The sequence below is a fragment of the Aotus nancymaae genome, unplaced genomic scaffold, assembly GCF_030222135.1.
Source record: "Aotus nancymaae isolate 86718 unplaced genomic scaffold, 86718_ANA_hifiasm-v0.15.2.pri h1tg000039l, whole genome shotgun sequence".
Classification (NCBI taxonomy): Eukaryota; Metazoa; Chordata; class Mammalia; order Primates; family Aotidae; genus Aotus; species Aotus nancymaae.
Window position 1 is genome coordinate 8,207,797 of NW_026988453.1, and position 27,959 is coordinate 8,235,755.

Below are 27,959 nucleotides of genomic sequence, written 5' to 3' on the forward strand. Positions count from 1 at the left end.
CGCCACTACACTCCAGCCTGGGTGACAGAGCAAGACACTGTTTCAATTAAAAAAAAAAATCATCCAGGCGCAGTGGCTCACACTTGTAATCCCAGTACTTTGGGAGGCCGAAGTGGGTGGATCATGAGGTCAGGAGATCGAGACCATCCTAGCTAACGTGGTAAAACCCCGTCTCTACTAAAAATACAAAAAATTAGCTGGGCATGGTGGCACGCACCTGTAGTCCCAGCTACTCAGAAGGCAAAGGCAGGAGAATCACTTGAACCTGGGAGACAGAGGGTGCAGTGAGCTGAGATCACACCACTGCACTCCAACCTGGGTGACAGAGCAAGACTCCGTCTCAAAAAATAAATAAATAGACTGGGTGCGGTGGCTCACGCCTGTAATCTCAGCACTTTAGGAGGCCAAGTCAGGCGGATCACAAGGTCAGGAGTTTGAGACCAGTTTGACCAACATAGTGAAACCCCGTCTCTACTAAAAATACAAAAAATTAGCTGGGCATGGTGGCACGCACCTGTAGTCCTACTCAGGAGGCTCAGGCAGGAGAATTGCTTGAACCTGGGAGGCAGAGGTTGCAGTGAGCCGAGATCATGCCACTGCACTCCAGCCTGGACAACGGTGCAAGACTTTGTCCGATAAATAAATAAATAAAATCAGAGCAGTCCTGTCCAAGTAGTCAAAATAATTTCTCCAGGTCCGTTCCAGCAGCACAAAGCAGCAGAAAGAGCCGATGTGTGTCCATGGTCGTGAGAGCTGGAGCAGGCCTGGGGGAGAACTGACCTTTGCCGCATGGGTCTTTCAGGCTTTTCCATGTATGTGTGTGCATGTGTGTGTGTGCGTGTGTGTGTCAGGGGGTGGGGATAAATGAACTCCCTCCTGTTGAATATTTAGAATGTGGAGCTTATAGTCCAGGCCTGAGGCCACCCTGGACTGAACACAGTCCTGAATAAAGAATGTGAGAGGGAGAGTTGCCCCTCCACTCACTCCTCCCCACGTCGCCTGATGTCTGTGGGTTGACCAGGGTTTGGGGAATTTAGTATTGTGAGCTTTGCACTTGCCCAGGAACCTCTGGAACGTATGGGTCACAGTCAGCTGCCCAGTGTGAGTTCGGTGGCCAGCACCCTTGGGGCGCAGTAGTACCTCTGATCTTACTATAGGGAAGCAGGAGCATTCCCTCCTTCTCCAAAGAAAGACTTGTAATACTGGAGACCCCAGGGAATGAAAGGGCTTCTGTTGGGTAGGCTCTGGCTGAGAAGGCTTAGAATCACTTCACTCTCCCTTGAAAAAACTCTCTGGCAGTTCTCTCTCTGGCATCCCTCCCTGCCCTAGCCCCTTTCTCCAGGAGGTAGGAGGAATACTAGGCAGGAGATACGATTTCCCTGAGAGATTTGAGGCTGGGTGGGATTCCCTGGGGGTTAGAGTTAGCTGCCTTTGTTTTAAAGTCCCTGCCTACTGCCACATCAGCATCAACACTAGAAAGTGGACTGTGGTCAGATCACAGGAGACTGAGTCCGAGGAGAGGTGGTTCTGTCTCTACTTGGCCTCTTTATTCTCATAGTCTCAGTTTTAGCAAACATTAGGTCTGCAGGTAAAGCCAGGGCAGCCCTTTCCATGACCTTCTATAGCAGGAAAGAAAACCTATGAAAAAATCGTCACATGTATCAGCTTAGCCCTCCCCACTGACCAACATCCAAGTATACCTTTGGGTGGGAGATGGGTGTCGTGAGAAGGTTAGCCCAGATCTGAACCATTCTGTATGCAGAAAAGAACCCAGCGTGCGCCTCGCTCTGCCCGGGACTCCTCTGTCCACTGTGGGCTGGAAGGTGGTCCTGCCAAGCGCAGGCCACACTGTCACTCCATGAGTGCCCCCTTCCCATGTTCTCGTGGGAACAGAAAGCACTTGGGGTGTCTGGACCCAAACTTCCTAGAGAGAAAGGCAGTTGCAAGAAGTCACTGTGGATTGGGGTGGTTGCAGGAAGGGCCACCATTGAGCAGAGAAGGGAAAGAGAGGGAGGAGAGGCAGGGGAATGACTGAGAAGAGCCAAGATCAGGGGAGGGCAAGGGCAGACAGGGTGCTGTGCAAGGGTCACCTGCGCAGAGTGGAAATTGTTCCCTCTCTGTCATCGGGTTTGGGTGGCTGTTTGGGCTCGTGCAGGCATGACAAAGGGTGATTTGGGAGTGGATGGTTGGGAATGGCAGGCCGCCCTATGCCTCTACTAGATGGGGCCCCGCCGCCTACCCACCTCTAGGCTGGAGCTCCAGGGCTGGACCCAACTGGTACTGCTTGGGCCAGTGTCTGGGTGGCATCTGGCCAGTGTTTGGCCGGGGGCTCCATGCCATCCCTGGGTCTGAGCGATTCAGCGCGTGTCCCCTTCCCGTCTCATCCTCACACATCCTCGGCTGGGTGCATGCTGGGTGCTTCGAGCCACGCAGACCATGAGAAGAAAATGAAACACACGCAGGGCTTCATTCTCTTCCTCTCCCATGGTTGTGTCTTCCGTTGCTGCGACCCGTCTGACCCGGTCCGTTATGCTTGGGGAGGCTCCTGATGACTAAAGCCCCATCTCCTCACCGGGCTGCCTGCCTTGCACGCGGGGGCCATGTGTCCAGGCTGGGCACAGCCAAACCAACCAGACTCGGCTGTTTTACATTTCCCTCTCAGCTCCTCCCACATTGCCCCCGACTACCGTGGGTGCGACGGGCGCTGTGAGCAGTACCGATGCTACTGCCATTGCTGCCACCACCGAAGCCACAACAGTCCCCATCATCCCAACTGTCGCACCTACCACCATCGCCACCACCACCGTCGCCACAACTACTACAACCACTGCCGCCACCACCACCACCACGGAGAGTCCTCCCACCACCACCTCCGGGACTAAGATACACGAATCCGGTACTGCGCACTGCCCATGCTCCCCATCCCCTCCTGGCCCACCTCCCCAGTGCTCTCCAGATGAACCCACAGGATCCCCCCGATAGGAGGTGGGGCCTGGGGTGGTGTTTACCACCACCTCCCTTTGTGTTTCCTTTGGAAACTCATCCATGACTAGATACTCGGTCCAGTAGCCTGGAGGCCCAGATCTCCCCAGCCTGGCCCCGACACACACACTCCGTGGGTGGCCCCCCACCATTCAGTACCCCCGATTCTAGCCGCAGATCCCTGTTCCTTACCAGAGGGCCGAGCTCCTTGGGCAGGGCCCCCAGGTTCCAGATGTCAGGACCGCCTCCGGCTACATGTCAGGCAGTCAGCTCAGGGCCGAGCACTCCAGAGGAAGACAGTGCGAGGAGGGAAAAGGACCGGACACTGTCCAGCCGGCCTGAGGGGCTTTCCTGCCCTGGCCATGTCTTGGCCTAGAGGCTGAGCAGCAGGCAGTGGCTGTGCCAGGCAGCTCTGTTCCCAGAACCCCTGATCCTTCCTTGCCTCTCCTCCAGAGAAGAACGCTTACAGACTTTTCTTTGGCAAAGTCAGAGCTTCCAGGAAACTGTATTGCCAAGGAATCCCTTAATGCCCATTCACGTTCCCCGTGGCCTCAAATGCAGGCATGGAGGGAAAATTACAGGCATTCTCAGGGCCCCTGGTAAGCATCGATCCCAGGGCCGGTACGCTGAGCCAGGAGACTGCACTGTTCCTGTATCATGCAGCCAGGCCAGAAAGCTCTGTTCTTCCAGTTCAGGGAGACCCCCGGGGAATTCAGCAATACTTCCGGGCACTGAGATCAGTCTTATTACCAACAAGGGGAGGGTCTATAGCTTCCTGAGCCCACAGGCCAGCTATCAAATCAGCCCGAGGCAGCCGGCAGAGCTGGCAGGAAGCACCCAGAACTCTTCTGCAGCAGCTGTAGAATTGTAGGCCCCACCGGGCACCACCTTTGTCTCCCGGGCAAGTCCCTTCCCCTTCCATGGTCTCCTTTCTCCCACTCTGCTCCACTTTTCTCAGCCTCCCGAATGAGGATGGAGGCTTAAGGGACATGAGAGGATTTTGTTTTTAACTCAATGACATGGAGTGAAGTGAGCGGTCAGGGGACACGAGACGCACAGCTGCCGTGGGCTCCTGAGACCCTGAAAGTGCTGGTGTGCTTCACGGGTGCCCTCTAGAACTTAACAGACACTTTAGGAAAAAGTCGGCTAAGGAGGAACCTGCCGGGCTATTAGAAGCTGCCACCAGCGGGTTGGTGACTGATGTTCTTTGGGGCCATGATGAGGCATCTTTTTCATTAAAGTGGAGCTTTGTGTCCTACAAGGGCTATGAGTGCAGAGAAAAGATGAACCAGAAATGAAGAAAGGAAGTGGGGCTTGCTCCCCAGCAAAGAGGTCCTTGCCTTCTGAAAGATCGGCCTTGTTGCCACATAGGCCCAGCCCCCCTCCAGACTCTCACTCCCCAAGTTCTGTGTCTGAGACACAGCAGAGCACCTGGCCATGGCCTTGATCTTATCTCGACCTTGGGAACACCCCTCAAATATCCTCACCCCCGTAATTGCAGCAGAATGGCTGTCTAGGACTTTAACAATGAATTTTCACCTTTATCGTGCCTTACATCTTGGGGAAAGATGTTTCATAAGTTCACTCTGCTTAGGGTGAAAGAGGCCTTTTTACAGGTCCTTAGCTTGTTTCTTACATTCTAGGAGTGAGCGAGACAATCCATGCTCCCCTTCCTGACCCTTTTCATGTTTCTAAGGTGTTGCTGTCTCATGTTCTTGATCTGCCTCTTTGAACTTTTGAGTGCTTTTGGGTCATCATCCTGATCTCTCTATGGCAATGCCTTCCTCCAACTCCCACCTCTAAATCATCTTGGCTTCCCGTTGCCTTTTCTAAAAGAATCCCAATCTTCATCACCCTTAAGACAGCCAGATTTGAGTCAATTTCATATTGGTGGCCAAACTGTTTAAACACAAATTCTCTAGCTATTTACAGGGCTCAGAGCTGAGGAGGAAGGAACTCAAGTCCCCAAATCATGACTAATCATAATTCATTCTCACTAGCAAGAGCCATGAAATTGTAAGGAGCTGGGATTTGGGATGGCTTAAAGCAACCAGGACAATTGAAGCATCTGGCAGACAGGCAAAGAAGCCTACCTTCTGCCCTCCCCACGTTGCCATCAATGGAATCACTTCCTTGGCTCCTCACTTAATACAAATCATATTCACCTGGGGCAACCAACGCCTGACGAGGTTGTAGTGCAGAAGGCACCTCTTTGAAGTGAAAACCAGGAGATCTTTTATCACTTCTCCAGCCCTGCAGGCTCAGTCACACGTCAAATAGATAATGAATAAATGCATCACCAATGTACTCTATTCATTTATTTTTGACAGCTGAGTTGGTGACAGTGCCCCCTTGCATGCTAATAAAATATACAGAAACCACACTTGTAAAGTCTTTGAAATACAAGGCTTCATGCTAGTACTCCACTATTAAATCTTTGCTGGAAAATGGGGTAACCAGACTGCTGGGACTCTTGAAAAATGATTACGTTTGAAGATTAGCGCCATTCTCCTGTACACAGGCTATGGTTTCAGACAGCACCATGGCTTTGATAAAGTGGCTCCCAGCTCATAGGAGCTTGATAATTAATGTCCTCTGTGTTGCCTAGAGATCAGGTGTCAAAATCTTGGTGGTGCTGAGAAGCTGACAGAACAAGATTCTTCTGATATCTGGATCACTGAGGGCTGGTTGTCAAGGAGTTATCTTCTCTTGGTCCCACCCAGTCCAGGAGTGGGAGAGGAAGGGTTCACACTGTCTTTGCTTTAGGCAATCTCAGACAATCTGAGGCTGTTGGACACATCAGCCAGGCTCTCTTTGACCAAGATCAGCCCAAGACCAGCCTCACCTGTCTGGATCACCATTCTACTCCAGCTTCAAAAGCCCATCCTTCCTGCAAATCTCATCAAGACTCTTGGTTTTTAAAGATAACCCTCTCCTTCCTGCAGCACTTCCCTGCTTGAAGGGGAAGGGGCTGGCACACATCTCTTCTGTGTAGCCTCCTCCTCCTGGCCACATGGCCTTTTTCCTAGCGCCTTTCCTTACACTGCTTACATGACGAGGGATCTGAAAAGGGAATAAGTCCAGGTTAGAGCCTCAAATGGCACAGATCAAAACCCACTCTTTCTACAAAAATCAGCCGGGCGTGGTGGCGGGCGCCTGTAATCTCAGCTACTTGGGAGGCTGAGGCAGGAGAATCTCTTGAACCTGGGAGGTGGAGGTTGCAGTGAGCTGAGATTGCACCACTGCACTCCAGCTTGGGCAACAGAACAAGAGTTGTCTCAAAAAAAAAAAAAAAAAAAAAACACTCTTTCATTCCTAACCCTACTTATGTGGACATATAGTCAGTTTCCAGCTCTGCCTCAGAAGTCCTCCCAACTGCACCTGCTTGTCCCTGGACAGCAACCTCTGGCCTGGCCACCAAGGCTGCAGCTTTGAGCTCTGCCAGGCCCTGTGCACAGCCATTTCTGACTCTCCCCTTTCCTAGATGATCGTGTGTATGTGTACGCGTGCGCGAGCGTGGGCATGTGCGTGCATGCACACGCTTGTGTGCATGTGTGTATGTGTGTGTCTCCATGTCTCTGGTGCCACTCCCCCCTCATCACTAACTCCTCTTCTAACCCGTCCACCAGCCCCCGATGAGCAGTCCATATGGAACGTCACGGTGCTCCCCAACAGTAAATGGGCCAACATCACCTGGAAGCACAATTTCGGGCCCGGAACTGACTTTGTGGTTGAGTACATCGACAGTAAGCATTGCTGTGCGGGGTGGTGGTGGCGGCAGCGGCGTCGGCAGCAGCGGCGGGTAGTGGTAGATGCCATTAGAGAGATCCTGTAAACTCCCCCAGGCTCAGAGAGGCCTTTTAGCCTGGCTTAATTGTGGCTTAATGAAATCGATATGCACTCAGGCGGCAGTGACGTGGGAGGAGCAGGCTCGAGGAGAAGGAAAGGGGCTTCTCAAGCCATTAGTGGAGGTCTAGGGTTGCATGTCTGTGGAGGACCTGTGTAAAGGGCCCTTCATTCATTTCCTGCCCAGGATGAGGGCTCTGAATAGCCCCCAAATGAGCCCAATCTCTCCTCTGCATTGATCTCCTTAACTCAGGCTCCACTAGACCAGCTGGGCCAGTTCACAGACTTGGGCTACAACCCTGCTTTGCTCCCAGAGCAATGCCAGCAGGCTCCAGTCAGAACCACAGACCAGAGCCATTTGTCCCAGCTGGTGGCTTGAGCTGAGCTGCTCACCCTCTTACTGGAGCTTGGAACCAAGGGTACAGATTCATTGGACTGCAGAGTGTGGCCTCTGAGTGAAGGTCCCTGTTCCTACGGGGCAAACCCACCAGCTTGGCCTCTTTAGCATGTGCTCTAAGCAATTAAGGCAACTAACCCAGTCAGCAAATCCACCTGGGACAGCCTACCCAAAGACCTCTCAGGACAGAGCAAAGCTGACTTAGTCCTCCCTGGTTGGAGGAGGAGTTCTTCCATCCTGGACTACACAGTTTGGTTCATACGTTTTCAGCTTCCCACCACCCCCATTCACCCTTCAGCCTACATGCAAAGGCACACACTTTTCCTGATGTGGGATTTCACCACATGGTGAGAAATGAGAGGTGAAACTAAGAATGAGAGCCAAGAGGCAGAGTCCCAGCTCATCTCCAGTTTCTCTGAGGGCTGCTAACTGGCTCTCTGGCCCTCACCAACCAGATCCATGTGAAAAGTTAATCTCTTCCAGGGCAACAGAGCGTCTGCTGACAAGCTCAGAGTTTAAGGAAGTAGGTCATGATAGGTCCAGTGTGAATGGTGATGAAAGAGAACTTCAGGAGAAAGAAGGGTGTCCCCAGCTGAAAGGTCATTTAAAAGAGTCAGTATTGCATGGACAGGCATGGGGAGGCTGCCTGGAACCCTCCCAGTCTGTACGGCAGACTGGACCCACTGTTCCCTGGTCCCTTCCCCCACACTTTCTCCCTTTGACAGGTGACCAGGACCTAAGCACTGGCTCTCCAGCTCCTGGTGCCTGGCTCTAGGCTGACTGAGGTTTCTGTTCCCCAGGCAACCATACGAAAAAAACTGTCCCCGTTAAGGCCCAGACTCAGCCTATACAGCTGACAGACCTCTATCCCGGGATGACATACACGTTGCGGGTTTATTCCCGGGACAACGAGGGCATCAGCAGTACCGTCATCACCTTTATGACCAGTACAGGTGAGAGGGGACCTGGCCTGGCCATCCCCTGCGAGCATGGGGCATTTCATTCTCATCCTCAGCTTCCTGCTTGCCTCTCTCCTCGGAAAGAAGACTGGTCCCCACCCCATTCCCCACCTTGCATGGCGTGTCTCAGCTCTTATTATTCATCAGCTGAAGGCTCCCAAGAAGCCAAGGGGAGCCCCATGTGCATGCGTAGCGGAGAGGAAACAGTTCTGTTTCTGGCCCTGTGGGGGTCCGAAGGAAACAAAGGATTGTTTAATGATGACAGAGAACACTTGGCCCCCTGCTCTGCCTGGTGTGTGTGCACACTTGGTCACTGTCCCTGGGTCTGGGGGCTGCAAGAGAGCAGTACAGCCCGGTCTGTGTGCAGGATCCCTTCATGCAGGATCAGGGGATGGGGCCGTCGCAGGGCCTTGATCTAGAAATCGCCCTGGGAGATCAGTGCCTGTGTTACTCCCTTGCCACCATCATGTGTTGTTCAAACTTTCAAAGTGAGTGACACAACTTGTTTGGGGCTTTGTTTTTGTCCCGTTTGCCTCGTCTTAAAAGGAGGTGACTTTTTGTCATGCAAGGAGAGGGGAGGAAGCTCTCCAGGGCTGAACAGTTCTGGCTCTATAGTGGCTTCAGCTGTGGATGGAGAAACATCTTCCTTGTGCCAAATGAACAGGCCAGCTGGGACTCAGCAAAGCGTACAAGGTTCAGCAATCTCTGCTGGTAGGGGCGGCCAGCAGTCCGGATACTTACAAGGCACTCTCTGGTCTGAGTGTGTGTAGCTTTAAACTCAGCCGAGCAGGCTGCCAAGTGGCCTGTATGCTAAGCCCTGGGGCTAATGGTAAGGGTGGGGAAAGAGATTAAGAGAGAAAGGGATCAGTACGTTGCCCCCAGGGGATATCCTAATCAGATGCAGGTCATTAAATACACAGGATAGGGGAGGGGAGAAGACACACAGTGATTTATATGAACTTCTGAATGTTGACTTAAATATTCATTACTCCTCCTGCACCTGGCCCTGCGAGGCTGATCCTGGTAGCTTGCATCTTGGGAGTCCCTGCCCATCTGTGTCAACGTCTCACCCCACCCCTTCTCGCCTAGTCCGTCCTGGCCCAGCATCTTGTCTTCCTCCCTGTGTCTCCCCCTGTCCTGCGTATTTGCATGCCATCAATTCTCGGAGCGTCTGAGAGTCGGGCTCGCTGATTGAGGCTAGCCAGGCCAACTCAGGCAGGATGTCTGAGTGAGTGGCTAGGCTGTCCTGTCACAAGGGGAGCCAGGCCAGGTAGCTGGACAGTGGACCGAGCAGAGCAGGTGGCTGGACTCTGTCTAACCCAGACGAGGTCCCAAGCTGTTGCTCACTGGTATGTGCATTTGATTTTGCTTCATTACATACTTGAGTCCAGCACAGTGGCAAAAAGCAAAGATGATATTTGAGAATAGAGTTCCATCCTAGGGAAGGGCAGGGCTGCTTTCAGAGCTTGACTTCTCCAGGTGCTAAGCCCTAGGGCTGTGGGTGAGGGCTCAGGCTAGAGAGCCAGAGAAAATGGACCAGTCCCTGCCCTCGAGGGGTGTCCTAATCTGATTTGGGGTATTAGGCACACGATAGAAAAACAATTGATACTGTGTATGCTTCTGAATCTAAAGACTCATTTCTCTTTTCCTGCTTGATGGAAAGGCTCATCCTGATAACTTGCTTTCCAGTGATGAAGGACTCAGCCCTGATGAGTCTTCCCAGATCCCTCCCAGCGAGAGCTGGAGTGGGTAGGTTGACCAGCCCAGCTCTGAGTACATATTGTCCAATTCTCTCACAGGCTGGCTGGAAATTACTGTCTGCAAACCACACAGGGAAAGAAAATATTTTCACTTTCTGAAGTCTGTGAGCATGTGTCCATATCCTTCAAAAATACACATTCTCTTTCCTGTGGGTGGACTCCAGAGCCAAGTCCATGCAACCCTCAGAGTCCTGTGTTTCATCAAAGCAAGAACTCGTGAGCATCTCTGGGCCCTGACCACTGGTCATTTAGACAACCACAGGCTGTCACTTTAGTCTGCAGACTTGAACGCGCTATAGCAGTTCAGGAAGGAAATGGAAGGAAACCACTGGGAAGGCTGACAGCCTCTCTGATCCTCACCAGAAAAATCCCAGTGGGAAGTTAATCACGTCCTTGAAGTGTTTGAAGCCAAAGAGACCTGAGGGGCTACAAACACATAACCCTGGACTCCAAGAGGCCTCCCAGCCCTTCCGTGCTGGGGGCGGGATGGGACAAGGCAGGAGGATGCTGGATGCTGAGAGGGGGCCAGCAGTCAGATAGCAGCCTGCTTCAGATCTCAGGAGAGCAGGGAGCAGGGCCTCGGGACCTGAATGCAGTCAGCATTTCTGTGTTTGGGAGAAGCATCTCCTCGGTAGACCTAGGATGAGGCAAGGTGTGAAGAGGTGTCAAATGGTGCTTAAGTGAGAACAGCCCAGCCAAATTGTATTTGGGGAAAATCCATCCCTATTATATTTGTTAACCTATCCCTATTTCTAGAACATAATTTTTCTGCAGACTTTGAGTGACTGGCCTTTCTTCCCTGGCCAAACCCAATTCCTACCAATTAGAATTAGGAGTCATGAGAGCTGTCTGCTTTGCAGGTGTATTGCCTGTTTCTGAGTGGGTGTTGCAGGGTGAGGTGTGGAAAGCACACAGAACATGACTTCTAGTCCAGTGTAAGAGGCGTGTGGGCCGCGGGGATGCCGTGCCGGCTCCTGTCAGTTAGAGCTGAGGTGGCGAGTGCAAATGCACCCCGGTCTTTGCACATTGATATTACTGGATCCATTAGGAATCTTGAAACAAGTTTAATAGTCCCATTGAGTGTGGCGTTGACAGTCAAATACAGTTGCTCTGGGGCCTTGCTAAAATGCCTTCCTCTCAGAGGCCAATTCTTGAGGTCCCATTATAAATGTGATCATTATGTCCTAAATTTCTCTTGGTCCTTGAAAAACTAAATCGCTTTGATGGAATGTGATTGAGCCCCGCTTACCCCAGATCCCACTGGGTTTTGAACAGGCTTCTGTGTACAGACTTCACAGGAAATTCTTTGACCTTTTCAGTAAGGACAGAAGGTAACATTTGAACTTCACCTGGTACATCAGGAATGAAAAGCAACATTTGCTTCCTAATGGCCCATGTGGCCCCTTTCCCCTGGAATGATGGCTTTCTTTCCCAAGAGGAAGGAAGTCTTGTGGAGGCAGCCGTCAGGGAGCATCAGAACAAGCACCAGGAAGATGGGGTGCAACTAGGTCATTGACTAGGTGGTTGCAGACACACAAACCAACCTCCTTGCAAAAGGTGGGTACAACTCTCCAAACACATGTTGAAGTAACTCCTTCACCGCGGTGCCCAGGTGCAGCACATGGGCAAGGCAGTATCCATATGACCCTAGCTGACATCAGGGGGAAAACCTAAATCCGTATGCCAGGTTAACTGTATTATAGGAAGATTAAGTTGACCCTTTAATCAATAAGTAGTCGCTGACTACTTGTTCTGTGACCAGCATTGTGCCAAGTACTAGGAGGCTAAAAAAGATCCCGTTGTCAAGACTTTAATAGTATAATTGGAAACCCAGGATGGGGCCCAGGAAACGGAACAATTAACTGTTCGACTGCATGGAGTGGCTGGGGTGAAATCGGAGTTCAGAGACGGTGTGAGTTAGAGCAAGGGGAGAGTCAGGGAGGAGGGGTAGAGTGTGCAAAGGCGGTGCTGAGCTAGGAGGGCAGCAGCCTGGGCTTTCTTGGGCAGGAAGGGCAGGATGCTCGGAAAGGAGACTGGAGCGCCTGGAAGGCGAGGCTCGGGAGCTCAGCCCACACAGTGGGGAGTAAGGAAAGGTGGCACCATTGGAAGCCTCCTAGGAAGGTGGTAACAGATGTCTCATTGTATCCACAGGAACTGGCAGGCACAGGTGAAGGGACCCCTGGGATAGAACGGAGCAGTGAGAGGAACAGGGGAGGCGTTTTGGAAGAAGTGGCAGCTCTTAGAGATGGGAACAGTGGTGAGGCCTCTGGCCAGGGCAGGAGAGTTGGGAGAGCTGGGAGAGCCAAGGCAGGGAGCAAGAAGATGCAGGTTGAATTTTAAGCACGGGCATCCAAGGAGAGCTGGAGGAGGAGGCTCTGGTCTTACGGTTGTGAAGGTGGATGGGGGAATAATGGAGATGAATAAAGGGTCATTGGTGATGACCAGAGTCAAGGAGGTAGAGGTCGGCTTGGGAGAGGCCCACTCAGTGGTAGCAGCTGAAGCACTAAGAATAGAGGGGCTTGAAGTCAGCTTGCTGGGGTCCAGAGGAGTTGGTGGGAACTGAAGAGGGCTAAGAATATAGAGTGTACCCATAAGAGGGCAGCATGTGAGCTGGAGCTGAAGTCTGGCAAGTTCCTCAAGGGTTTTTGTTTTAAGACACAGAAACAGTTAGGACTTCGAGAGCAGCCTACACAACATAGCAAGACCTTGTCTCTACAAAAAAATCAAAAGAATTAGCTTGGTGTGGTGGCATGCACTTGTAGTCCCAGCTACTTGGGAGGCTGAGATAGGAGGATCACTTAAGTCCAGAAGATTGAGGTTGCAATGAGCTATGATAACACCACTGTACTCCAGCCTGGGCAACAGAGACCCTGTCTCAGAAAGAGGGGAGGGAAGGAGAGGGCAGGGAGGGGAGGGGAGAGGAGGGAGCGGGGGAAGAGAATGAAGAAAAGAAGGAGGGAGGGAGGGAGGGAGGGAGAATGGAAGGAAGGAAGGAAGGAAGGAAGAAGGGAGGGAGAGAGGGAGGGAGGGAAGATTAAATAGATAATGACAGATCTATATATATTAAATGGTTATAAATGCTGCGAAATAGAGACAGCGGCCAGGTGGGGGTTGGGGAGAGGGGCTTTGTTTAAGCTGGGAAGGTTCAGGAAGACCTCTCTGAGGAGGTGCCAGTTGCCAAGGCAGCCATGAGAAGAAGGAGCAGCAGAAGCAAAGGTCCTGCAGTAGGAATGAGGGCGGCCAGCGTGGCTGGAGCATAGAGCATGAGGACACAGTGGCGGAAGGTAGGACTAGAGAGACGGCCAGGGCCTGCTCTGATGGAGCTGACAGGTCAGGATAAGGAATGAAGAGTTTTCTTCAATCACAATAAGAAGCTTTGGAAGGTGAAAGCAAGGAAGTGATTCAATCCTGCGTGGGGGGCTGAAACGATCACTGTGACACTGTGGCGGGGGGCCTGCTGGGAGCAGGAGTGGAAGCAGCCTACATAGGTCGTGGTACTCACAAGCGTGTTCTCACAGGGCTCAACTGCTTTTCAGCCCAGGGCTGCCCTGGGCAGCCAGAGTGCAGAGGGCACTTGTTCATCAGTCCTCACCCCGTGTGGAGAACTTTCTTGGTGCAGTGCCCTTGGCTGGGCACTGGAAGACTGTAAAAAGTTTCTGCCCCCAAGAGGAGCAAAGGGTGGGCTCGTCCCCAGATAACTGCCTCACTAATGGCCTGTGCTGAAGACCTGGGGGCGCACGTGCTGTGGCCCTCATGCTGTTCCCTGTGCTCCTGCTGTTGTGCGCCTCTCCCCAGGTGTCTCCAGGCTGGCTGGCTCTGGGGTTACTTTGTGTGTGTTCAGTTCCTTTGATCCTTCCCTTCTGTCACAGAGTCTGGAGTTCTGCATTTCAGGAGGGGTCGCTTTTGTTCAACTCCAGCCAGTAGAAAGAATAAGGGCGAGTTGGTACTGACCACACCCTCCTCCCAAACTCAGACCCAGCCATTGGGCAATCAAGAACACCCTCAGATGACTCCTGAGTACCTGTTCTTCAGGCCCTCCTGCAGGCCTCTCAAATCACAAAGGGATCTGCCCACTTTGAAACAGGTCTCCACATACGCTGGGCATGGACGGAGAGGGATTCACTGTCACTGGCTTGTCACAGACCACCAGGGGTCACCCTGTGTGGAGGAGTCTGGAAGTGGCATGGACTGGAGCAGAAGGCACAGCCCCAGCCCCTGCCCCACATCGCTGCTGACCTGGCCAGGGGTACCCACACCAGGATTGCCTTTGCTGTCAGGAAGCACATGATCTACTAGAGAGATGTGAAAAGACAGGGCATCCTGGGCCTCCACTTGGTCCAGTCCCCACCCTCAGGAAGGCTGGATGGCTTTGGAGCCATGCTCTGGGCAGGGATGGTGCCCCGCGTCTGCGCAGTCTGCGACGTTGTTCGCAGCAAGTTTTTTGCAACATTTCTTGATGGGTAGCATCCGGCCCCCATTTCTCACCTTGGGCTCATCCAAGGGGAATCATACTTCCCTGGCCAATCCGTGGCCGTCCCTCAGTCCCCACTAGGCTGTGACCAGCCCTCTGGATTGCAAGAATGCCATGCTTCGTCCCTAGGACACTTCCGCCTTCCTAAAGGGCCTGTTCAGCCTTCTGCTTCTTATTTGCTCCTTGTGCCCCTTTCCTTTGCCTCTTCTCTGATCTTTTGACCTTGGCTCTTTAATTATTTTCTTTTTGTCCTTTAGCGGGGTAGTTTGGGCCAGGGGGCTGCTAGGTGGTAGCGTTAGGCTCCAGGAGAAACATCCACATGAAATAGCTGAAGTTCTTCCCTCCATCTCCCTCCTCACCATCTCCCCCATGAAATCATTCACGGGTTTTCTTCCGGCCCTCCCCGCCAGCTTACACCAACAACCAAGCGGACATCGCCACCCAGGGCTGGTTCATTGGGCTCATGTGTGCCATCGCCCTCCTGGTGCTGATCCTGCTCATCGTCTGTTTCATCAAGAGGAGTCGCGGTGGCAAGTACCCAGGTGAGATGTGTGAGAGGCGTGGGCTTGCAGGGCGGGGCACGTCGCTTTCCTGCGAGTCTCCAGGTCTCCAGCCAGATCCGGGGACTGTGTTCTTTCAGTGAAGCCAGCCCTTGCCAAGCTTGGAAATACAGTCCTCTTGCCTGTGCTGTGCATCTTTGAGCTGCCAGCAAGCACTTGAGTTAATTAAGTTCACCTGAGGTGGGCGGATGGCATAGTCCAGGCAGCCTCAGAGAGGGGATGGAAGGAACCCTGGCTCCTATTAAGAATGACCTTTCCTCCCCTTGATTCACCACCTATCTGCTCTGTAAATTGGCTTTTTTTCAGCCTGAATCTCATTAGGATCCTGTGTCCCGGGGAAGGAGAAAGGAAAAGAGGCATTTTCTCTAACCTCGTCCCAGAGAATGGGGAGAGGAGGGGTCTGGGGAGAAGCAGCACCCCCATGAGAGAGTTCCAGAGGTGGGCACTCAGCAGGATGATGGTGTAACCACTGATACCACTAGCAAGGGTCAGAAACTCCAACGCAAGGAGCAGGGAGAGGCTGAGGGTGGATGGCATTGGTAGGGACCCACATGGCCTTAAAGGGCTTTGGGCTTCCCTATAGTCCCAAGGAGGCCTCAAGATCCTTCAGCCCCTGGCCGGGAACAGTGACTCACACCTGTAATCCCAGCACTTTGGGAGGCCAAGACAAGTAGATCACTTAAGGTCAGGAGTTTGAGACCAGCCTGGCCAACATGGCAAAACTCTGTCTCTTCTAAATATTTGAAAATCAGCTGGGCGTGGTGACAGGTGTCTGAGGTCCTAGCTATTCAAGAGGCTGAGGTGGGAGGATCACCTGAGCCTGGGGAGGTCAAGGCTGCATGGGCTGTGATCGTGCCACTGCACTCTAGCTTGGGCGACAGAGTGAGACCCTATCTCAAATAAATAAAATTTTAAAAAAGATCCTCCAGATGGTGGCTCATGCTATAATCCCAGCACTTTGGGAGGCTGAGGCGGGTGGATCACTTGAGGTCAGGAGTTCAAGACCAGCCTGGCCAACATGGTGAAACCTCATCTCTACCAAAAATATAAAAAATTAGCTGGGCATGGTGGCAGGCACCTGTAATCCCAGCTACTCGAGAGGCTGAGGCAGAAGAATCACTTGAACTGGGAGACAAAGGTTGCAGTGAGCCAAGATTGCACCATTGCACTCCAGCCTGAGTGACAGAGTAAGACTCTGTCTCAAAAAAAAAAAAAAAAAAAAAAAAGATCCTCTAGCCCAGACAGACCAAGGTCAAGGACAGGGACCTCTTGCATTCTTGTTTCTGAAAATATTGATTGTTTTTCACACAGGGGCAAGAGAGCCATCTGTCTGTGATGGGGTGGGTAGGGTGACAGGAGACAGGATAATGGATGACCCTGAAAGCAAAAATCTGGCTAGACTGCAGGATGAAATTTCTCCCTCCCCAGAAAGCCCCATCACCAAACACACCCATGCTCTCCAAATGCTTCCTTCTCCCCATCTCTTAGATCAGGTCCTCTCCCTCTAAAACTCAACACAAAGGAAACAGAAGGGAGAGGAGACTCGATTTTTTTTTCTTCCCCATGCTCCGTACCCACAGACTAGGACTCCGAACAGCTGTGCCTTGACTTGAGTGAGGGAGGGCAGGAAATGATTGTTCCTTACTGGTGAGCGATGTTTTCTTCCACTCTTTTCTGCTGTGTTGGGCTTGTCTGGTTCTGTAGGAGACAAAGCCTGAGTTAGAGAAAAGGCTGCCTCCTCCGTCTAACAGTAAGACTTGGGTGGACTGAGTTCACGCCTGTTCCAGGCGGAAGTAGAATACTGGAAGAACCCAGCAGATCAGCTCTGAGCCATCCTTTGCCCTTTCGGAAAGTGTCTCATTCCAAAAAGTGCTTCAAAACTAACCTCTTGCCCTCCAGCTACAGGGTAAGCTCCTGGTCCCTTAATAAGATAAGTGAACCAGCAGCCACAAGTCCCAGGCGCCAGCCTTCCCTCCAGTCTTCATTCAGTCACTAATTAGTTACGTTATGTGTTCTTCGCCTCTCAAGGGTTCGGTTTCCCATACCCAACACGGGGATGATTATCCGCCTTGTATCTCAAAAAGGATACGTAGGCCGGGCGCGGTGGCTCACGCCTGTAGTCCCAGCACTTTGGGAGGCCAAAGTGGGCAGATTACTTGAGGTCAGGAGTTCAAGACCAGCCTGGCCCACATGGTAAAACCTGGTATCTACTAAAAAGACAAAAATTACCTGGGCATGGTGGCAGGCGCCTGTAATCCCAGCTATTTGGGAGGCTGAGGCATGAGAATCCCTTGAACCCGGGAGGCAGAGGTTGCAGTGAGCTGAGATTGCACCACTGCAAAAAAAAAAAAAGATACATAAAGAAGCTTCATGTAAGCGCCCGCTGTGCGTCCGCCTCTGTGCTGTACACTGGGGATACCGGAGGAAAAATGATCTCTCCTCAAGGACACCGCAGATGACATAGAAAGAATGAGCACAGCGCAAGTCAGGGCCTTGGCTGAATGCTCACACGTCACAGAGGAAGTGGAGGAAAGGGGGCACGCCGACAAGGGGGTCACAGAGAAGAGCCACTTTCCATCCCATAGGTGTGTACGGCACACAGATCCCCAGCCTGGAGGAAAGAACCAGCCTTCTGTAATGGGCATGAGAAACGTGCACAAACAGTTACACCACAGAGCAGAACAAGAAAGGTGCAAAAAGTAGCTTGTTTGTCTTTGGCAAAGGAAGAGATCACATCTATGTGGTCTTTTGGGGAGACTTCATGGAAATTTGGTTGGGGGAGCTTGGTGGGAGGAGATTTCTGTTGTCAGCAGAGATGTAAAAGACCCCTGGGGCTGAGAAGGAGGTGGCAGAATCAACTTGGCAACTGATTGAGTACAGGAAGCAAAAACAAGGGAGGTGTGGATGGCGCCTCTTTAAAAAAGAATGCCAGTGAGCCCAGGGCGGTGCCTTCCGGCCCTGCATTCAGGGAGCCCTGGAGAGCAAGAGCATGTGCTTAATCATCCTGTCTGTGTCTCTGCTTCTCTTCTTGACCAAGTACGAGAAAAGAAGGATGTTCCCCTTGGCCCTGAAGATCCCAAGGAAGAGGATGGCTCGTTTGACTATAGGTGCGTGATCTCCCTCCTCTCTCGGGCAGGCTGTCCTCACTGTCCCTGAGGCACCACCCTCACCTACGAGCAGCTCCGCTTGGCTGAGAGGCCATGAGTAGTTGTCTTTGCCCATTGGGCTGTCACTCTGCCTCTCTGGCGGCACCGTGGTAGAGAGCACGTGCTGCTGAGTTTACTCAGAGAGGCTTCTCATCCTGAGAGTGCCAGATGAGGCTGCTCCCCAGGAGACACCGCCTGACACACGCATGCGTTCATTTGATGAACAGCATTTCATTCAGTCAACTGCACAGCTCAAACGCATCAAGCTCCCTGTTTATGTCTTTCCACCTTTTCACTCTCAACACGAGCCCCAGGACCCTTGCTGTGAGATAAGCTCAGCTCTCAGGCTGATTCTCTGCCCACACTCCACCCCTAACCCTGAAGATAATGACCCTGGGAGGCTGTGCTGTCTTAAAGCCTCGATGAATGAAGGTGGGGTGATTCTAGGTCATTTCTCCATGAACTTGGCGATATCTTTGGGCTCTAGATCGGAATGGGCCTGGGAAAGGCATCTGGTCCAGTGTCCTATGCCCCTGATAAGAGGACTGAGGCCCAGATCAGGAAGCGAGTTGTCTAAGACTCTTCCACACTCACCACCCAGTGAGTTAGTGCCAGAGCTGGGAAAGCCCGGGGTCACACTGTTCTATACTTCTATACCCATGCTCCCTGTCCTTCCTGGATGCGTCTTCGTATCTAGGCTTAACAATGCTGTTGTCTGTCCATGGTGATGGTGAGTATGTTCTGAACTGAGGGAAGATGCAGGGTGGGCTGTGGAGTGTCATTCCCAGACCAAGTGCTATCAGAGAGAATGTCTGATGAGAGCCCTCCCTCCACATGCCACTCAGTTACTGCCAGGGCCCAGGTCCCCTTGTCCTCTGCTGCAGTCTCCTTTTCCTGTCCTGGGCCTCTGCCACTCTGCCCATCAGCCTGGCAGGCATAATCAGATCAATGGATGGCAGAGCCACTGCCCACACAGGAGCCTGTCTGGCAGCTCATGGGCCGTGACCGTCCATCCAGTCCCGACATCCCCACAAGCCTCCCAAAAGGGCAGGCACAAGAGGCCCCTTCCCACCTTCCCTGGCAGAGCCCGTCTTCCCCATGGGCTGAGACTTCCCTGGCTTTTTGTTCCAAAAGCCACAGGACTTCTTCTCCCCCCGACTCTTGGTGCAGCCAGAGAGGAGGGGCATGGACCTCCCCGAATACCAGGCTGGGCAGCCTGCCTCGCAAGGAGCTGCTTCCTCGTGCACCTCTCCTGCCCCAGACACCAAAGCTGTCAGGCAAAAACCCCTGCCTCCTCCTCACAGCTACTGACGCTGGGTCTACATGCACAGGAGCGTGCCTAGGGCTGCACCGCTACGCGTACACAGTCTTCTGCCTGGGCTCTAGGAGGTCCGCAGCATCCATCCTAGGGCCCTCCCTTGGATGAGTCTAAGAGCCCTAACCTGGGAAAAGACTCAAATTCATACATCAAAGGAAGAACTAAGTTTCTAGTGGGGATAGGCCTGGGGACGAGGAATGTGGTTCCTCTCACTCCAGTCCGTGGCTGAGTGGCTGACCACTTTTCCCATGGGGTCCCCTCTGCTTTTCTCCCCTATGTCTGTCCACCTGGACCTTGAAGGTATCTCAGAAGCTAGGCCAACAGGTGGCCAGACCAGGACCACCCCTAATCACTCTGGTTTCTTTCAAGCTTCCCTTAGGAGAGGTCTGTTATTTTTAGACCTAGATCCCCTATCCCCTCCACAGCCTGGCAAGCTACAGACCTCTCCCCTGCCCCTCCCACTGGCTGGGCTGTCGCTCTCCGGTGGTTGCATGTAGCTTAGCTGCCTGGACCCAGGGGAGGAATTCCCACATAGCACAGTCCTCATGCCCCTGCACATGGGGTAGAGGGCCCTGGGAAGGGGTGCGTGCCAACAAGACCTGCAAGTGGGGTGAGGAGCCTGGCAGTTCCCCTCCTCCAGTTGGCAAACAGTGACTTCCACTTCCTGCACAGACAGCACAGCCCCAGAAAGCTGCCTCCCTCACACTGTCTCCCAGCGCACGGCTGCCCCATGAATCCAGTTAGGCTGTATTCATGGGGCAGCTCCGGCAGGGTGGGCTAATACTTTCCATCTTCTAACACAGCCCCAGCCCTGGCTCGCTGCCCTCCCGACAGCTGTCTTTGCCTGACACTGCTATTAGAAGTGAGAACGCACTGCCTGCTGTAATGGCAACTCAGCTGGTTGTCTTCCCCATGTCCAGGAAGGACTGGGGGTGGGTAGGGAGCTGGGGGCAAGGGAGGGTATGGTGTGCGTCTGCTCAGATCGCCTGGCACCACTGTGGTCCCACCTGCTGAGACCCAGACTCCCACTGCTCATCCTCAGCTGCCTCCTGCCCAGGAACCAGGCTCACCTCTGAAGTGTAGCCAGCAGCACCTGGTCCCTGCTGTGAGCCTTTCCAGCCAAGGGAAGGGACACGGTGCCTGAGCAGATGCTGGCTCAGGGAGCAGCCCTGCGCCTCCGGCTGTTCCCAGCGGGCGCATGCTGCTTTACCCAGCAGCCTCCCAGCCCTCCCTGCACAGGGGGAGCTTAGGGCCAGGGCCTGTGGGCCTCAGAAGGGCTGGACAGAGTCCTCCGAGCCTTGCTGACTTCTCACATTTGCTGGCATCCCCTGCCTCCCCGTGCTCCCCCACCCCACCACTCTCACTCACCTGTACTTGCTAGGCCCAAAGCAATAGCATCTTTTACAGATCAACCAGATAGCTCAGCGAAACATACCAAGACAGAGAAGCAGAGAGGCGGGGGAGAGGTTTTTCCCTTTAAAAGCCTTGCTTTTTGTCAAGGCAAGAGTGTTTCCCTACAGAGTCACAGGTCTTGGGAGATCAAAGCTGGGCCAGCCCCTCTTGATGGACAGACTGAGGCCCAGGTCACAAAACCACACAGTGATACACTCGGGACTAGAGCCATCCCATATGGTCTCACAAGCAGTGGCTCTTTCTCACCATGGGGTGGCCATCCTCTGTCCACTCCCACCTCAGACAGGGACCCAGTCTCATGGAAAGGACCCGGACCAGGAGCCCAAAAGCATGGGTTCCAGTCCCTGCCCTGCCCTGACCTGCAGCCTCCCCTTAGGGAAGGTGCTTGTCCTCTCTAGGCCTCCGTTTCCCTTCTATAGAGCTGGCTGGACAGGGAAGGGTGAAGAGGGGGCTAGACTGGGGGGTCTCCTGGGTCCCATCCTCTCTGAGCTGTGTAGGGGATGTGTCGGCAGGAGGCAGCTGCCCCGTCCCACCCCACCTGAGATTCTCTGTCTCTCTTTGGCCAGTGATGAGGACAACAAGCCCCTCCAGGGCAGCCAGACGTCTCTGGACGGCACCATCAAGCAGCAGGAGAGTGACGACAGCCTGGTGGACTATGGCGAGGGTGGCGAGGGCCAGTTCAATGAAGACGGCTCCTTCATCGGCCAGTACACAGTCAAAAAGGACAAGGACGAAACAGAGGGCAACGAAAGCTCAGAGGCCACGTCACCCGTCAATGCCATCTACTCTCTGGCCTAACGGAGCCCACCCAGGCACAGCCACCACTTTGCAAGTGGGAGGAGGGGAGAGGGGGAGACGAAGCCACTGCAGACCTACCACAAAGCCACCACCACCTTCAGGGACGAGGGTACGATATGGGGTCTGCCAAGCGGTGAGGACCAGTAACCACCAAGCCACCCACAAGCCCCCTCCCAATGATCCCCCCTTCAGCCCCGGGTGCCACCAGTGTGGGAGAGCTGGAGCCGTGGCTGAGCTCAGCTGGAGGGAGCCTGGTCCCTCTCCCGGTCTCACAGCCACCCCGAGCGTTCCACCACACTGCCCGCCCTGGCCTCGGCGCACGCTCCCCGTTTCTGTTGGTTACGGGACTTCTCATTGTCTTAATTTCGCTTTGTGCATCCTTCCCCTCCCCAGACCCGATGTCTCAGTTTCTTTTCCTTTTGAAAAAGTGTCCCTGGATAAGAAAGAATAAGTGGATTCTGCCCCAGGAGATCGCAAAGTTAGGCAAAAAGGATTGATCCATACCAGAACACGTAGACAGGCTGTAGTATTCTAACCAACCTCTGGGCCAATGCGTTTCCGAAGGATGCCTTTCTCGCCATATGCCTCCCCTGGCCCCCAACCCCTCTGCTTCGGCCTTGTCAGTTGCTGAGCTGGGCTTGGCTTCTTTCTGGAAAATGACAGTATTTTTGGCAGGGAGAAGGTGTGCAGGCCTCCTTGCTGCTCTCTGGTTCGGTTGGGAGGTGTGTTTACCTCTTGCTCCTCATTCCTCCCCTGCCTTCTTCTCTGGAGTATCTAAGATGTGAACTGAAGGAGTTTGAGGAACAGGAGTGGGCACTGATAGAAAGGACTTTGACGCCAGTGACTGTGCACCTCAAGCAGAAGAAAATCAGGTGTCTGTTCTCGGGGGAACTGTGCTTACCTCTAGAGAGAAGAAAAAGGCTGGGTTTGGACTTCCTTCCTCCCCACTGGCGAAACCCAGGATGTAGATAGAGGGCCACGCCCACTCTGTCCAGAGTAGAGGGCACCTGTCCATGTGGCAGGGCCCATGCTGCCACCCTCGAGGAGATGGAACCCTGTGATGCAAAAGCTTTGCTGGTATGTTTGGGGCATAAGGCACTGCCCCCTCTTCCGTCTCTAGCAGATATCATCTTCTCAGCCAGTTCTGTAGGATACTGAGGTTCTTGTTTGATGCGGTGTGTGGATGGGGACTTGCCCCGAGACTGAGCCAGTCTGCCCTTTCATTGGAGCATATACATATCAGGGGACCCTGAGGCAGCACCGTACCCAGTGCTGTGATGCCCCCACCTGGGGAGGACTCAATGCTCTTCGTATGCCTTATGCAGCGCTGATCTGTCCCTGGAGTTCCCAGGTTCCCAGCCCCTCCCTGCAAGCCTTGAAGCCTCCAGCAACGTCTGTCTCCAGGAGAGCAGGGCAGCCTATGCAAGTGTTCCGGCAGGACCAGAAATGGCCACTCAACACACGTCCTCACGTCACCCTAAACGGAGACACTCGCAGACCTGCAGTTCTCAGACCGAAGGTGCTGCCTTCATCCTCCCTCCCCACCTAATGCATTTTTGAAACCAAAGGTACCTAGCCTCAGAGACAGAGAAAGAGAGGGGGAGATCTTGAGTCTAAGAGGAACCCTTTAGCTGTTTCTGTAGCTCAGGTCAGTTTCAGGAGGGTGAAGCTGATCCCCAGGAACGGATCAGCTGCCACAGGCACAGCCTCCCATTTGAGCCTCCAGCTGCTGGCCAGGGGGCCTGGGACGGACCAGGGCTCTGTCCTTCAGTGACTTTATTAAAGCATCATTTGCCACATGTTTAAGCCGCAAAGGTATTAGCAATGCTTGCATCATTAATCATCATTCAGCTGAAGGTCGAGCCGGTAGACACATACTCTCTGTCTGCTGGCAAGAAACCGTAGCCCAGAACTGAGCCAATAAGGTTGAACCTGAGAGTGTATGATGGTCATTTGGGCCAAGCCTCAGCCAGGGCTGCTGCCTGGGTACCTGAGGGGCAGCTTATCACAGTGCAAGGGGACAGGGTAAACAGCAGGGGGTGGGGCATGAGCTTGGAGGGCCCCTCCCCTGGCTTTCCTCCAACACCTGCTCGGATACTAAGCCCAGTGTCCCTGAAGGGAATGCCAGGGAAGTGTGCCTGTGAGCTGAATTAAAGGACTGGGCATTTCCCGAAAACTCTTTGGATCTGAGCGGAGTAGTCAGTTTCTCAGACACTCACTCCATACTGCACTGTACATGCCAGTGAACTCACTGCACCGAAAGCAGGCTCTTAGGACAGGAGGGACAGTGAGAAAGTCTGCCACACCACCTGGTACTGGGAAGGGCTGCTTCCCTCGTAAGGGTCTCGGGGAGAAGCGAACCCACAGCCTTTGCACTTTGTTCCAGTGTCATACTAGCCTCTGTACTGTCCTTTGTATATGAAGAAAATGTTATCGTGGGTGCTGAGAGCTGCCCCCCTTCACCACACAATCACACCCTTCAGAGCAGGAGCAAATCTGAGGTTGAAGAATTAAGTTTTCCCTGAGCAAGGAAGGCAGGTGGTCCGAGAGATCAAATGCTGAGGCGTGGGGATTGCAGGATTCAAGAGGCAGCCTCTTTGAGGAAGAGGAGGGTGCATTTTCCATGGAGCCCATGTCAGAGTCCAGCCCAGCTCAGCAGGGATAGCAGCACTCCCTGCCAGCTGGGTCTCCCAAGCAACTACCCCAAGACATACCAACAACGAAGGCAGGACAGCACCATGCCATCGGCACTCCGTCCTGTCTGGCTGGGAGGATAGAGTGCTGGACATCTTGCCGTGACTCCAGAAGTTCCGTTGACTGGGCTGCAATCCCACCTGTGTGCTCAGCCCTAAGAGCTGTGGTTTCCCGTGCTCTCATTTGTGCATCCATCCATTCATTTGGCAAATACCCTGAAATCCAGTCTGAACTAAGGCCTGAGGCTTGGATACCATGGCACGTGAGTTAATGTGGTCCCTGCCCTCACGGGGCTGACAGTCCTGAAATCAAGTGCTGGGACACAGTGGCCATTGAGTTGGGAGCATTCTTCCCTCTATTGCTTAAGCCACTGATGGCTGCAAGATTGAAGGGAAGGATTCTGAGGGAGAACTTGGTCCATCTGGTCACCAAAGCTGGGCAGAACAGGGCAGTCAGGAACCACGGTGTGGCTTGAGAAACAGTCCTGCTTCCTGAGCCTCCGCTCTGCCTCTTGGGGCAAGCTCCTCCACCTGTCTGTATTTTTATGCCTCTGTCTCCCTTTCAGTCCCTCCTTGAATACCTCTTTTCATAGAGAGTCATGGGCTCCCTGAAGGAGTGTCAAGGCCAGGGTTAGGGAGGTACCCGGCCATGGGTCGGTGACAGCTGCCTCCCACCTTGCCTGGGTGAGGGTGAATGGGATTCATCTTTCCCTGCCTTGCTTTTGAGGAGATGGCTGAATTTAAGCTAACAGGAAAGCCAAAGCAGCACCCTCCTTTGTGCTCTGAGAGGCTGGAGACATCTGTTCTACCTCCCCGCCCCCACCCCTGGCAAGTCCTGAAGTCTGGAGAAGTGACCACAGGTCTGGAAGTCAGCCAATGCTAACATTGCTTGCCCTGCAAGGTGCATCTGGGCCCACAGAATGCATTCGTAGTTCCCCTGACCACAGCCTTGGGAAGAGGGTGGAAACACCCGAGGGTGTGTGGGTTTCCCAGCTGAGGGACAAGCTCCCCTGCCACACCCGGCGCCCACGCATGCTCGCACACATACAGCAGACCACAGCTCTGTCTGTTGCCAGCAGTGCTTCCCAGGGATAGTGATCCAGATTCCGACATTGTCCTGGAGAGGGTTAGTCCACATCCAGGTTGTGTGAGATGAGATGCAAAGGGCTCTGTGTGGGTGTGGAACGCAACTCAGAGGAGCTGGAAAGGCCACCCGCGTTGGGCCCTATTTAGGTAATTGCTGTTGGCGGCACCTAGAGAGAGCGTCTAAGCCGAAGGAGTGGGGAACTTTGCCCCAGCAACGGCATGGGCAGCAGGCTCTTTCTGGCACCCTGTGCTGGGGCAGGGCCAAGTCTTAGGGCATCACAACCCGTCTGATGGAAGGAGCAGGGACGTAGCACATTTTTGTCTGTCTTTGTGAGGCTGTTTTGCTAACTCTCTGAGGAGAGGAAGCCTCTTAGGCTTTCCATCGGCTGGGGCTGATGCCAGAGAATCTCTTCTGTGAGGGGGCAACAGGTTCCCAGGAGGCTGGCACGGGGCAGCGCTCCCCGCTCCTGATGCCTTGGTGCAGAGTGACCTCCCACCCAGTCAGCACTCCGGCCAGCCCCAGACAAACACACACAAGCCCGGGGTTGTGGTTGGGTCTACCCCAGCAGCTGGCAAAGGATCCTGCTTGAGCTCTGCGTGGTGGCTGAGGAGTAGCATAGAGGAACGCCCTGATTTTAAAAAAGAAAAATGAGACTCAAACCAATGAGACAAAGAGCTTGACGTGTCAGGAGGAGACCAGGGCCCTGGGTGGCATAGACAAGCTGGGGAAAGTCAGACCAGCGCCCTCCCTTCACCTAGACAGGGGCTACCCCATGTGAGTTCAAGCCAGACCGTGTGGCTGTCCCCAGCCTGCCCAGCCCAAGCCCAGGGAAGTGTCCTTTCTTTCCCTTCCTTACTAATAATGGGCCTTCCTGAGATACATTCAGAGAAGGATCAGAGGGAAAGGAGAACCATCCAGGAGAGCCACAAGCACCCACCAAATAGTGTCTCAAGCCTCACCTGAACTGACGTTCCTCCTATCAGCATGCTAGTATTAAATGGGTGTTCCATAATGAGAAGAACGGAATAGGTACGAAGGCATCTCGCTTAGGACAGAATCAGATTTCAGCGTGTGAAGGCATCCCAGAGCTGATCTCATGGAAATGATTTATGGTACGGACCAGGATATGCAAATCCACAGAGGCGAAGGGATGTTTGCTCAAGGTCACATGGCTGGCATACTAAGGTAAGGTTAGGGCTTGAGCCTGGGCCTTCTGGCTCCTTGTCCAGTGTTCTTTCCTCTCACCACAGCTGCCTCCTTTGAAACAGAGGTATTAAGACCTGTCCTTCCGGTTCACCCTGTCAGACCTCTTTACCGCCTCTCCTACATCCCCCATATGCCTCCCAAAATGAAAGACAAACAGGATTTTTCCGGTGTCCAAGATCAGTCTGTCTGTGATCAGCCTGTGTTTCACCCAGCCGTGCGGTTAAGGGCAGATCGGGGCCAGTGGAATAGAATAGCTGACTGGTATTTGTTACTGTGAACCCTAGACCATACCCTCTAGAACGGTGTCTCTTTGCTTTGGAACACATCGGGCCTTCAGCGTGCTGTATTTCTCAGAAGCGAGGGCACCTCTGTCCATTCTGCCCATGGCCACAGGGTGCAGAGAGGCAGCAGGGCCCATGCAAGCCTGCCACCCTGGGATTGCCTGGGCTGGAGTTCAGCAGACGTCAAGACTTTGGTGAAGCAATAAACACAAAACTCTGGGAGAAGCTATCCAGAATTTTGTGCACTACTCTGTTTCTTTTTCAAAAAGGAGGCAGATCAGATGGCCCTGAGCTGCCCCTTTTTTCTGATTCCCAGCGGCAATGTCCTCAGTCAGTGTTGTCCCTCTGCCCAGCTCCCCAGCTCTTTGCCAACTTCTTCACACTCCTCTTGAGCTGAGCATCAGTCACCTGTGACATGGCCACCTTCTGTCCTGCTCCCACTCCCGACCCGTGCTGGACCCCGGAGGACCTCCTGCCCTGCCCACAACACACACCCATATCCCCCACCACTCCAATTTGTTCTTTTCCACGGGGAAGTTTTTTCCCTAGTGTCTCCATCCCTTCCTACGTGTCCACACACACGCAGATTGGTCTGATCTTTTTTCCGTTGGTTAAACATGTAACTCCGTGCCAGACCTTGTTTTAACCCCTCTCACATCATGTTCTTTCCTTTTTTGTGAGTTATTTTGCATTAACCAACTTTGTCAGTGACAGATGCGTATCTGAGGGTGTCACGCACAACCTTCAGCAGGGAAGACTTCTGGGCTGTGGAGGACCGTCTAATACATGGACTTATAAACTGACTGCATGAGCAATGAAAAGGCCAAATTATTCTGAATTTTTTTTTTGAATCACTGTAAAAAAACTGATTTCTTTTGTATAGAGAACACTAAAAGTATAATAAAAGTTGTTCAAAATGGACTCTTGCCATGTGACTTGCTCATTTTCCTGATTTGTTCTTGTAAATGGATAGGGAGGGGTGTCAACAGGCTGATGACAAAAGTGGGTCGAAGCGTTTTGCATGAGCGCCAGACAGCACACT

General features: G+C 53.2%; 1 protein-coding gene across 27 annotated transcripts in view; it reads left to right on the forward strand.

The window, feature by feature from the left end:
• The window catches only part of NFASC (neurofascin), a 201,811-nt gene extending 173,973 nt beyond the window's left edge, over window positions 1–27,838 (forward strand). For 11 of the 27 annotated variants that reach the window (XM_012459365.2, XM_012459368.2, XM_012459371.2 and 8 more), the window contains 6 exons: window positions 2,663–2,896; window positions 6,612–6,728; window positions 8,026–8,178; window positions 14,826–14,957; window positions 18,013–18,082; window positions 21,419–23,449. In XM_012459365.2, coding sequence (XP_012314788.2) covers window positions 2,663–2,896; window positions 6,612–6,728; window positions 8,026–8,178; window positions 14,826–14,957; window positions 18,013–18,082; window positions 21,419–21,650 — 938 coding nt within the window. In that variant the 3' untranslated portion in view covers window positions 21,651–23,449. Of the gene's footprint in view, window positions 1–2,662; window positions 2,897–6,611; window positions 6,729–8,025; window positions 8,179–14,825; window positions 14,958–18,012; window positions 18,083–21,418 lie in introns of all 27 variants that reach the window. The other 16 variants (XM_012459377.2, XM_012459378.2, XM_012459385.2 and 13 more) reach the window with 5 other exon arrangements.
• Window positions 27,839–27,959: the final 121 nt, after the last annotated feature.